This window comes from Agelaius tricolor, unplaced genomic scaffold (assembly GCF_023055355.1).
Source record: "Agelaius tricolor isolate 1412-34295 unplaced genomic scaffold, bAgeTri1.0.p SCAF_24, whole genome shotgun sequence".
Classification (NCBI taxonomy): Eukaryota; Metazoa; Chordata; class Aves; order Passeriformes; family Icteridae; genus Agelaius; species Agelaius tricolor.
The window spans coordinates 1,720,103-1,733,401 of NW_027269284.1; the positions used below are offsets into that span (position 1 = coordinate 1,720,103).

At 39.1% G+C, this 13,299-nt stretch overlaps 1 protein-coding gene across 3 annotated transcripts in view; it reads left to right on the plus strand.

The window, feature by feature from the left end:
- The window catches only part of CTNNA2 (catenin alpha 2), a 474,927-nt gene that overhangs the window by 442,549 nt on the left and 19,079 nt on the right, over window positions 1-13,299 (plus strand). For all 3 annotated transcript variants that reach the window (XM_071447298.1, XM_071447300.1, XM_071447299.1), the window contains 2 exons: window positions 423-528; window positions 3,075-3,209. In XM_071447298.1, coding sequence (XP_071303399.1) covers window positions 423-528; window positions 3,075-3,209 — 241 coding nt within the window. The remainder of the gene's footprint in view (window positions 1-422; window positions 529-3,074; window positions 3,210-13,299) is intronic.

A 13,299-nucleotide genomic window follows, 5' to 3' on the forward strand; every position in this document is an offset into this window, starting at 1 on the left:
TTATTTTCCAACAAAAAATCTTCTAAAAAAATGTCTTCTAAAATGTGACATTCTTGCCTTAGACATGATGGGCTGAACATTTAGCACTGGCTTGGGAATCACATCATTTTGAAATAGTTGTGTATTCCAGGAACAACATTGGCTTAATGAGCACTTAAAAATGCATATACTATTAAGTACAGCTCATGTGCTTGAAGGCACCATCAGACTAAATTGCCACTGAGGCATTTGGTAAGGGAGAGGAAATACAGCAGAAAGATTTCTTAATCAAGCTGTACTATAAAGTACTTAAAAGGCAAAATTGTAATAAATTAGGAAGACATTTGTGTTACTATTTTAAAAATGAGCACTAAACAGGGTCACTAAAAGTGTTGCTTTTCGTGATTTATTGAGACTGTGGGTAATTGTCTTGTGTTTCACAGAGGGAAAGGCCCCCTGAAGAACACATCTGATGTCATTAATGCAGCCAAGAAGATTGCAGAGGCAGGATCCAGGATGGACAAACTGGCACGGGCAGTAGCTGATCAGGTAGCCCCAAAATGAGCTGAAACACGATGGAACCTCTATGCATGGGTTGCCACCAGAAAATCACCTGTTGGGAATCTGGATCCAGATCTTCCTTTGGTTCTTCTAGACCCATCAGCATTTTGCAGAGCAGAAAATTCATAAATGAGTTTCTCCAAAATTCAGAAATGCCTGGCTTGTTCCTAGGCCTCACTTCTGAACCTGTTAGAATTAGACAGAGACTCCTCCAGGTTGGAAAAGACTTATGAGATCATCACCTCCAAAATGTCTTTGCTGTTAAAAAAGCAGTAAGGGTTTGGATGCTCTGTTTCCCTTGCCAAGTCCCTTGGAGTGCTTAGATTCTTTTCAGCTCATTCTTCCAGCAATTTTCTCTTGATTTGGCTCTTTCCTTCTTCAAGGTTCTCTGACTCCCTATTTTCTGGTTTGCCTCAGTGTGTTGTGCATGCTGTGGGTGGGGTCTGTGTCCCCACTTCCTTTACCAAATTCAAAATATATATACAGCTGGACAGATGACCTTGCTGTATGTATATTTTCAGATTTATCCATTCATCTGGAGAGCAAGAGGAAGCATTGTATTAAAAGCCAAGAGCCAAATTTAAATCCAGGTCCTACCTAGCTAATTTTAGATTTAGACAAATTAAACTGCACTGGTTTTCCCTTTGTAAATTTCCTATAGTTTCTTTAATTTCATTGTCATCAAGAGAAAATTTGCTGGAAGTGGGAGCTGTTAACTTCCTTGCCTCTTTCTCTTCAAAATAAGAATGTCATTTTCCTCTTCAAGTAAGAGTGTGATAATGTGTAACACACCTTGCCATGGAATATGGGCCAGAGTGGCAAAAAAACCCCAAAGCTTCCATTTTCCTGTAGCCCCAGAAATGTTGGGTTTAGGTCTTCTTCAGCAGCAGCAAGCATTTTTCCTGTAGTTAACCCATTCCAGTCCTTCAATTGTAGCATCTGTTCATTTTAACACAAGAAAGAAGAAATCCATCTGTCAGCTGATGAAATTCCTGGTCTGCAGTGTTTGCAGAGGTGGAATATTTTAAAGAAAGAAACAGAAGGAGACTTGTTAGGCTTAGAGTGCCTTGACTTGAGTCATATTTTAAATTTTAGAGGACTGTAACCCTAATAATAAACAGTGAAATTATTTTGAGAGTATTTGTTTTAATGCTTACACTTTCGTGATATTTCACAGAACTCTGAGGACCCTCAAGAAATATAAACTTTTTGTGGACAGTTGCATTTTTAATTATTGTTCCAATGAAAGAGTCCTTACATTTTTTTAACTCCAAGGTATTTATATTTAAAGCCTTGACAACTCTTCAGAAGTATTGCTTTAAATTCATTCCTTTCAGTTCAGCAACTTCAAGAACTGAGTAAATATTTTTATATTAAATTGCCATCAGTAGGGAGAAGATTTCTTTGAGGGATTAATGCCTGAAAGGTGTGGCAACTGTCTGAGGAAGAGAGGCTCTACAGCAGCCACAGTGAAGATCCAGCTTTGTTTATTATTAGTTTTAAAGGGCAAGAAAAATGCCAAGTGACTCCATTTGGGGCTATAGACAACAATATATCCAACTACTTCACCATGAGCACATTCCTTGCCAGCATGAGCTGCTGGGGCCAGAGCAGTGATCTCAAGGTTGGAGCTGTGATGTTGTTGACTCATGTGCATTTAATTCTATCAGTTTTCCTTTAAATGCTCTGATAATATTTTTTTTTTAATTGAGCATGAACTCTGTAAGGTGATAAAAAGGCATATTTGGAATCTTTGTTCCCCAAGCCATGCAGGAACATTGTCAGTCAGACTTTGCTGGGTAGCCCCAAAGAGTATTTACTGGGGACATGCTGTTAGCAGTGGGTCCTTTCAGCTCTTTTTCACCAGAGTGAATTACTGAGGTCTGCTCTCCTGAGGCAAGGCTTGGAATATTAACTACAAGGCTGTTGTTTGTTATGCTGTTGATATTGTAAGGGATGATGCAGTTTCTATTGAGTCCCAGAGACTATGAATAAATTGTAATGGGGCTCTTTCTAGTTCTATTGATTGTGAAACCCTCACAGCATCCAGCACATTGCTAATCTAATCCTCTGAATGTCTGCACAAATGCCAGGGGAGCTGCCAGGCAGACAGGGGTTGGCATTGGCATGGGGGTAACCACTCACAACTGGGTGTATCTGGACATTAACTGGCCCATACTGGATGTTAACTTGGATGTCCAGCAGGCAACCTGGAGTTTCAAGTTCAACCTGACCTTTTGGGTGTTCAGTACAATTCCATAGATAATTGCGGAGCATAATTTAAAATTAATTTTTTCATAATGCCGATAAAGGGGTTTCTCATTTTCCAGAAAGGTAGAGTGCATCTTTAGGTTGCAATTCATAAATCTTGAGTCAAATGAAAGGTAGAATTTGAGTTTTCAGATTTTATCTAGTACCTCATGTAAAGACAAAGTGGAATAGATCCACCTAATACACACACTGCCACTATCTGGTTACCTGTCTCTGATCCCATGAACTCGGCTCCATCTGATCAGTGTTTGTGTTGTCTGCAGTGCCCAGACTCAGCCTGCAAGCAGGATCTGCTGGCCTACCTGCAGCGCATTGCCCTCTACTGCCACCAGCTCAATATCTGCAGCAAAGTGAAGGCAGAAGTTCAGAACCTGGGAGGAGAACTCATTGTATCAGGGGTAAGCTGGGATTTGTGTTTAGCCATTTGTTTCCCATGTAGCACTTGAAAGGGAGAATTTTTGATTGCAATAATGTGCAAAACAAAAATCCACTGAATCATAAGTGAGTTTTTTTGTTTGTTTTTTGGTTTTTTTTTTTTTTGTTGTTGTTGTTGTTGTTGTTTGTTTGGTTTTGTTTTTTTTAAATTCTATCACCATTATTCCAGGCCTTACAATAACTTGTGTAGAACAATTTGATTTTCCAATTACCCTTTGTTTATACTAACCTTGTAGAATCTTCATTTTTCCAAAAGAAAAGTAATTTCATAGCCTAGAAAGTCATTGCCAAACTGTGAATATTAGAATTATTTGGAGCTTTTGTATATTTGCTCGTTATAAATCTTCCTTCCTTTGTTAGTACTGGTAATTTCCTTCCTCTGTGCAGAAGCCAACTCTCTATGAAGTGCATATTGTTAAGATGGTGATGACTAATGGGATTCATTCACTCAGGTTCCAATGCACACTAGGTTTAGCAAAAGACTCTGGAAGGCCAGCAAAATACTTTAAATTTTAATGCATATGCTGTTTCTAAGTCCTATTGCAAACACAGTGATTATATACTCTAATACCACCCAGTTATTTCAGTTATTTTCAATGAACACTACAAACTCCTTACATACAACCTTTTGCAGAAATAAAGACAGGCAGCAGTAATATCGTAAGCAATAGGTTTTTTACATTTTTAAAATATTTTTTTTCCTTCTCCTATGTTGACCTTTGAGCCTCTGGGAATATGCTAGAACCACAAAGAAGCAATGACTGCTCTTTGTGATTTTTTTTTTCTTTGACACTAGTTTAGCCCCATGACACTTTTGTTATCCTCTAACTCAAGTACAGACCATATGTATGTAAATTTGTAACATATTCCACTCTCCTGAGTGGTTTCAAAACAATAGTGATTTGTGAGACCCAAGATGCTGAAAACAAATTGTTTCCAAACATGGTTTTAAAAAAGCACCCTTTCATTGTTTAAGCCCAATCAAGTACGAAGATTATTAGAGCAACAAACTTGTGCCCTTCATTCCATCCATGAGATTCCCCAGTGGCATCACTGGCCTTCCTCAAACATACCAGAAGTCACAGAAAGTGTTCTCAGTCACAAAATATTTTTTGTTTTTGCAAAGCACCATAGAAGGTCTTAAACACTTGCCAGGCTTTCTTGGATCAGGCATTCTGAAGTCACATACACAATCCTAAAAGGAGCTGCTTAAAGGTTCCTGTATCCGTCCTGCAATTGGTCTTCACTTCTTGACGTATGTACGTATGTAATTTTAATGCCTTGATCTTCCCACAGCAATGAAAAATCCTCTTCCATTTCCCTGACAGCAGCAGCGTGATCTGTCCTTGTATCACTGACAGCTTTGCTGCATCGTAACTGCCATGATCTTTTCTTACCTCCTGCTACCTGGGTCCAGCCTTTCATTCCCATTTGGTTGTCATGTTCATCTCTCTAAAACAACCTCCCGAATCAGTGCTTCTCCTGGCTTGGCTTTTGTGGTTGTGTGTGTTTCTTTTTTGGAGTCTCTTTATTCAGTGTTTGTGGATGCTGAATAAGCCATTGTGAGCCTTGCGCATCTCCTCGTTCCTGGAACATCCCCATCCGTTGTGGAATTATCAGTGGCCAAACTGCTTGAGTTCATCATTCCAGTCTGGCATTGTTGGCATCCACTGCTTCCCAGGCTCCATCACCATTGTGTTTCTGTTTGGTGGGGTTTTCACAGTCAGTCTCAAAAGGCAAAATGAGCTTCAACCACGGAAATTATTTGGGTCTGTTCCAAAGACTCGGTAAAACTGAAAATTTGAAGATTGCCCAGCTTGCTTCTTCTGCTGGTGCTCTGAGCAGGAGGAGGTAGAGTGAGTTGAACTCCTGTGCATCCCTTTGTGAGAGCATTATCTTGTGATCTGACATGCCCCAGTCAGTGCAGAGCTTTCCTGGCAGTGTTTTCTGAGCTGTTGATCTTCAGGGTGCTGGGTACTGTATGCTCCTTTGCTATCCAGAGGTCTGGTATCCAAGTGCACATCCACATCTGCTTGTCTACTTGCTGCTTCTGCTTCCATCTTCTTCTTCATTCTCTCTTGGATAGCCAATTACAAATAAGCAGTATTTTATTTATACTAAAATGAAATACCATTATTTGGCAACTTGCATACAGTACAATGTTAGAAGTACTAGAGAAATCCAGAACTCAAGCTTCCCAACCTATGAGGACAGAAGTAAGTTTCTGTGATTGTGCTATGTTGAAGTGTTTTGGTGTAAATATCAAGCACCATGACAATTATTATAATATTGTAATTTACTACTGTGTTTACAAGTACCACGAGACAATTCAGAGCAATCCAAAAGATGACTTGCAATTCAGAACTATTATGGGGAGTAGGATCTCTGCTTGATTTTTTTCATTATTAAGAATATTAATCAATATTTATAAATGAAATGAATGTATGCATATGTATGTTTGAATCTTTGTGTGGGTGTATGCATAGTTATATATAAAGGAAAGAGTCATAAAACCAATTAAAAGCTAAAAGACAGATGAAAGCCACCCCACAGTTCTTACAGTTTTGTTAGAGAAAAATATGTTGCAACAACTTCAAAAATACTGTGTACATAACATTTAATGTGCCTTATGTCTTTTGATGAAACTTCTATTTCCTTTTTTTCCCCCCAAGATTCAGTGGTTCAGTATGGTTTACCTCTGAAAATAAGCATAAAGCTGATCTTGTTTGCTTTTTTCCTCTATAGATTGGTATGATTCTAGCATAGCATATGAAGGGTCCTTTTTGGCATCAATGACTTTGCTGCAAATAGGAAAACAGATCAAAAAGTAAGAAAATGTCACAGTCCTGAATTGTGAATTATTTCAGTAAAGAACCCACTGTTGTTTTCCCTTTTCTTCCTCCCATTCCTTTTCCCCTCTGCTCTTTTTTCTCCTTTGATCTTTCCCATCAGACTCCCTCCATGCAGATAGCAGAATCATTTTTACAGTTAAGTAAGACCTGGCAATTGGGAGTTAGCACACATCAGCTAATCCCACATTAATATAAAGAGTGCAAGCACAATTTAGACCTTCTGTTGACTCGGCCCTTTATGTTCCAAGGTGAGACTCTTAATTCCCAATTCCAATGGAGTTTTGAAAAGTAAAATAAGGAAAAACCCTGATACCAGTTCTTCAGTGAGGAGCCCTGGAAACCCAGAAAAGATTGCAGGCAAGAAAATAAGCAAACGTGGTGAGGAGGATGTTAGATAAAAGCAAAAAGAAATTATTATCAAAAATTAAAAAATATTTTAAAAATATTTCTAACTGTGTAGATGATAGCCTTGTTCATAATAGAACACTCTTTGACCTTGGTCCATAAACAGATTTACATTTCTGTAATTTTAGATTTTAATATTCAATTTCTAGTTCCCCTCTGAGAATAAACAACCTCCTTTAATGAAGTTACAGAGTAAAAGCACTTCAAAATAATTTGCTTTGTCTCTTGCTTTGGTTTATTTAAGGTAATGCATATTTGCTTCATAATCACTTGCAGTATTGTATTGGAATGAGTCCTCTGAGGTGCTGAGAGTACACTGCTCTCAGTGAAGTAAATCCCATTTACATATACTTAACTCTTGCTGATGGCCTTGCCTTTTTGTGGGAGCTACTTTTGTTCAGTTGCTTTTAATGATGTTTCTTATTTAGATAAAAAAATTGGACTTCTAACTCTAGGCCTCCTTTATTTTTCTAGCATTTCTGTCTGCCTCTTGTTAGCAAGAGAGTGACAATAAAACAAATCTATGTATTCATTTCCTATCCTAGAGTAAATATCCACTTGTTCTCTTTACTGTTGCTCAGTAGCTGATCAGCTCATTTACCAACTATCCATTTAGGCTGTGAGCTTGCATTTTCTAAAGTTCTTGTTTATGTTAGTAGATTTGCCACAGTTTTTCCTGTAGGATTAAATTGAGCAGAATTTAAGAAAATCCCTTATCCAAGGCAGTTCCTTATCATGTTCAGGTTTGATTTAGAGCCCTACAGATAAAATCAGCTGTATTATCAGAAAATTTTCCAGAGTCCTAAACTTCTGAACCAGACAGATATGCAGTGTCATCCAGAGTGGCAGCCATGTGCCTTTGAACACTGTCCAAAAGTATGGAATCAATAGTTAAAGCACACTCCAAACATACACTTGAGCTGGATCCAGCTCCCAGTTGTTTTCCAAGTCCTATTTATCTTAACATAATAGGCTCAACTGTGATACCCAGAGAAGGATTCCTATATTCTGTTGAAGGTACAAGACAGTGTAGGTAAGATTGTGAGTTTGTCAAGGAGTTCTTGCTTGGTGAATTGAAATGAGGAATTTAGCTGGAACAGGAAGGTGAAAGGGCTGGAGCAATCCCATTAGTTTTGGGTGGGACATGATGAAAATTGACAAAACACCTGGACTGGGAGGGTGAACATAAAAGGATGAACAAATACAGAAATAATGCAAAATAATTACATGTTTATTTGTGATCAGTGATAAGAGTAAGATAACCAGAAAGAGCCAGTCCTCATCAAATATGAATGAGCCTCATTATTTATCAGAGAATAACAGTGAGCATCCAGCAGTTATTTCAGATGAGCTCACCAGCAGTTTCCCTATCAATTCTGCCTATGGATCTTACATCTAATAAAAATAGTTTAAATATCCTAGTTTTATTTTAATTAAGGCTGAATCACTCTAAACTACCTCACACTGTAAAAGCAAGTTGGTATCGTGTGGGCAGTAAATATCAAGTTACTCCATATTAATTCTATAGACTCAAAGAAAAATCAGGTAGTTTGAAGTTCACCTGTTACTAAAAGTGAGCAGGGCCATCTTTCATTGAATTTGGATGAAGAGCACTTGCTGAAGAGCCACTGATGGGGTGTTTCATTTCCCTGAAACAGAAAGCCTTTCTGGGGTGTTTTCCTTTGTTTTGAAGCTGGCAATCAGAGAGAATTTTTGCATTTAAAACGCTTAAGAGAATGGGAAAAGTGTTGATTAGGAGTTTGGTAAACAGACCAATTTCATACTCCTGAACTAGGCAAGAATTGAGGATTATATGGAATAAAGGTTCCTGAAGGGAGAGTTGGCAAATTGACAAAACTGTTGGGTTTCTTCTTGTCAAGATTCTCAGGAGTGCAAAAAGGTTACTCAGCCAGTGACAAAATGAGTTTTGCTATAAATTTATGATAGAAATGGAACAACTGGCTCACATATCCTTGTCTCTAAACTGTAGAGAAGAGGATCAGGAGCTGGCTGATTGGTCACACTCAAAGAGTTGTGGTGAAGGGCGCACTGCCTAAGTGGGCACCAGGGATGAGTGTGTTCCTCAGGAGGGGTGGTGGGACTGGCCCTGTTTAACATCTCTGTCACTGACATGGACTGTGGGATCAAGTGCACCCTCAGCACTTGTTTTGTGACAGCACTGAGCTGTGTGGTGCCACTGGAGAGAGGGATGTCATCCAGAGGGGCCTGGACAGGCTGGAGAGGTGGGTCTTTAAGGACCTCATGAAGTTCAGCAAAGCCAAATGCAAGGTCCTGCAGCTAGGTCAGGGCAATCCCTGGCACAAACACAGGCTGGGAGGAGAATGGGCTGAGAGCAGACCTGAGAGAGCTTGGGGGTGTTGGTTGATGAAAAGCTCCACATGACCCAGCAATGTGCACTGGCAGCCCAGAAACCACACGTTCCCTGAGCTGCATCCAAAGCACCGTGGGCAGCAGGGGAGGGAGGGGATTCTCCCCAGCTCCCAGGCAACCAGCCAGAGGACACAGTCCTAAACTGTCCCAGAGAAGGCTTAGGTTGGACATAAAGAGGGATATATTCATAGAAAAGGTGATTAGACATTGGAATGGGCTGCCCAGGGAGATGGTGGAGTCACAGTCCCTGGAGGTGTTTAAGGAAAGACTGGACAAGGCACTCAGTGCCATGGGGGTGCTGCGTCATAGGATGGACTCAATGAGCTCAGAGGTCTTTTCCAACCTCGTCGATCCTGTGATTCTGTGGAAGCAGAGGGTAAAGAACAGCACTTAGGAAATAATAAGGAAGTAAGCCAAAGAAATAGGAGATATGAAACGTTCAGGGGAAGACAGCCAAACCAAAAGCAAGATAAGAGTATGAAATCAGAGAATTGCAGTGTTGGGAAAGGACTGAGATAAAGTCAGGACCATAAACTTGATTAACTCCACAATAATCTTTACTTGCCTAATAGAACAAGCAAGTAGAGGAAATGAAAAACTCAGGGTCTTTATTTTGACATTGTGATAAGACAGCTTCCAGGACAGGAAGGCTGGGGCTGGGTTGTGAAAGTGAGACCTTTATCTAGATAGGGTATTCAAGTAGCTCATGTCATCTGCTTTGGGAGACATTAAAGGCATGAAAATAAAGAATGATGTTTTAGCTGGACAGTTTGGGTTGGAGATATATTTAAGTAACCTCTGCATAAGTGTCTGAATGTATGCAGATAGACTGATACATGTGAGGGTGAAATGCAGCCATAGCAAGTGCACTCAGTTCCAAAATATATTGCTATGTGAAGCATATATACTTATACAGGTTTGGATAAACCTTTATCTGGAAGAAATTTGTTTGAGCTGACTAATTTAGGAATCTACAACTCCTGCTGGCACAGAATGTCCCTCAGTACACTGTCCATGAAGGGACTACCTGATGATGTGGTAACATAAAAAATTTATCATCCTGACACTGAGTCAATTTACTACTCCTAAAGGACAAAGGCACCAGTGAGTTATGCAGGTTAATCAAAATGAGTGCTGGTAAAATCCCTCATGGTCATCTATTCATTATATATGATGTATTTTACAGAAGCTCTATCTTAGGGCTTTCTCAAAGTTAAAACGGTGAATAATTCCTAATTATCCTATGAAACATCTTAAAGATGAATTAAAAAAAAAAAATTAAAAGAGGCAAATAGATGCACCTGTAGCGACTCCAAAGCTGTGTGCAATACCTCTCCCAAATATTTGACAATAATAGGAATTTAGTTCATTATATGTAGCTTGCCTGTTGCATCCCAGTAAAGGGAGCATGGACCAGGAGCTCAGAGGGTTTATGCAGTTGGCTTCCTTGGAGGGATCCAAGCCTGCAGCAGACAGTGTAGAAGATGAGAAGATCTAGTGCTGGTAATCAGGTAATTTCAAGTTAAAATTATACAAGAGTCCTCCAGAGTTCTCTTTTAAGTGACGATTTTACAGAGTTTTGGTTCAGCCAAGTGAAAGATCCTGCAGGATCTTGTTCCTGAGTCAGGGAGTTCACAGGGTTTTGCCTTTGTCAAAGGTGCTGGATTGGACGATAGGGCACACCCTGAGCTTTGGGCATCAAGGGGATCATAACTGTGATCCACAGGAAAAGCTGTGCAGAAGCCTCTGGAAAGGTTAATCTGTTTTTCTTAGTGTATGCCTGTTCCTTCAAAGAAGGTGGATGGTGGCAGACAGAGTTTATGTCATGAAAAGCAGATGAGCAAAGCTCAAGACACAGCTGAAAAATCCAACAAGAAAATATTTTTTGTGCAATAATCTCAGTTCTTTTGAAGCTCCAATTTTTATATAAAAGACTATGTTTAAGGCTATGAAAATACCACAATTTATATGAAAGCATGTATAAACACACATAAATATGAAACAATATATCCTGCATAAATGGAAAGTTGTTATCTAGAATTTAATTTGCAAAGCAAAATTACACTGCACTTGTCTTCATTATCATATATTCATGGAGACAAGAAGCACACACACCATCTATATGTCTGCATTCAGTAGGTTTAAATTTAGACAGGTCAGACCTTTATCCTTTTTTGAGAAGCATTTTGGCTCTGGGGAACATGCTCTTGTGCTTGATCAAGTGACTAATAGTCATGCATTTGTGAAGATTAAATTTATTGAAATTTCTCATTAGAACAATTTTCTGCAAAGATTAAGCATTTCTGACACCAAACAATATGAAGCCATTTAATTCCTTGAAAACAATGTAAAATGTTAGAGTGTCAAGACTGAGGCTTGAACCAAATATGACCATAGAAAAAGGTTAGAGAGTTGAAGGAAATACCATGGTATGTGCTTCATTGCATACTGCATTTGTTTTAAAAATAGTAGCCACTCAAAAATTCAAGGCTCACCTGCTCCAGTGGTTACAGCTCACTTCAGCCTGTTTTCCTATTCCAGGCCATGCTGAATGTGCTGGGAAGAAAATGGGAATTTAATGGCTTTGTGATACACAAATTACAGCAGCCCTACAATAATTAGCAGGGCTCAAAGACCATTGTAACACACCCTAAGCTATGGTCCCAAAGGACTATTCCTGTAAGAATTACTATAAAGAAAGAGAGGACTTTGGTGCTATTTTATGTTCACTTGTTTTCCCATCTTATTGCCTTTAACAGAGATGGTTTGGGACCAAGCATCAACATTTTGTATTAAATAAGAATTCCTTTCCCCTGGGGCATTCTCAGTTGGCCTCCCTAATGCACAGCATAGATTTGGTAATAGGTTCATCCCAAGGCCATAAATGAAAATGAGGTTTGTTTCTTGCACATGGAATTATGGGGGACTGAATTTCCATAATGACAGATTCAACCCACAATAGGAGATTTTGGGTTGTGTTTCTTATACAGAAGTACATCTTGTAGCTCTTGCAATTATTTAACTCCTTGAGTTGGAAAGTGGTGACATGAAATCCCACTTATGAAAGTACTATCAGATGGTGCTTTTGCAGATATTAAAAGAATAACAGCTAAAGTTCAGACTCATCACTTACTTTGACTGTAATTGTGTTTCTTGACAACCAGAGTTGCAGACAAGTAACACACACGCAGAACTATTCACAGACAAGAAGATGTGCACTCAAGGGAAAACATCAGCAGGTTTTTCCAGCCTAAGCAAAATCAACTGCAAATACTGAACAGAACAGCTTACAACAAAGTTTTTCATAAAATCCACAAAAGAGATGTGTTTCCATTAAATAAGGGAGGTCATAATGGCCTTTAGAAAGAGAGCTAACTGAATGAGGAAGGTTAAAAGTAGCCTTCTATCTTTAACCTCTGACATATTTTCTTCCCACACTTGGGAGATATTATTATTAAAATTTTTATTTATGTATCTCACAGAAGCAAAGGAATAGTTCTGTTATCACATCTAATCTTCCATGACTGATAAGCAGCTGCTTCAACAAAAAGGGTTTGGTTTGTATTACTGTAATTAAGACATTGATATGAAATCAAAGTAAAAAAAACTATCCAGTATCAGAAAAATCAATCCTAACCTCTTAGGTTAGATATTCTCAAAAGCTTTCTTTTAACATCACTTCTTTCTGATTCTGACTAAAACCTCATCAAAACCTTGTGAGCTGGGTTACCAGGTAGGTAATAGCATGTCTGGAAACTGAGATGAAATATACAAGTAATGTGTGCTAAATCTCATAAAAGACCAAATTAGAATTCTGTAAAACTGGATTAGAGCATCAATATCCGAACCAAAAAGACTGCAGAAACATTTTCATCCCCTTTTTATACCTGCAACTGGGTTCAACATTTCCATTGTCAAAAAGTGAGAGAAGTTACAGCTTTACTCAGTGTCAGGTAGGATGTTCCGTATTTCATCATTCCTTAACTCTGACAGATAATGTACAAAAAGGATTCTCCCACTTATCCATCATGCTGATGCCCCAGAGCAGCTGGCCCTCTTTGGGTCAGAGGTGTGTCTGTGCAAAGCCCTCAGACTTTTATGCTAAGTGTCACTTTGGCATTTTTACACGGCCTTTTCCAGCTTTCGTTTCAGTTCCTTACAATCCATCCTTTTTTACCTTCTGTGTCTGTGCCAGTCTGGGTGATGCTTTTGCAGGGTTGGTTTTCTGTGCTCAAACTCCCCAGAGGTACCCGTGTGGTGCCTGCCTTTTCCACCACATGTTCATCCTTTTCAGCAAGAAAGAAAGAACATTGGGATTTTTTTCCATCAGATCTTTGAGGTCAGGCTAAACATGGACCCCTACTTTAAGCTGATTTCTGGTGCCTGGGTGCAAGTGATTTAATCA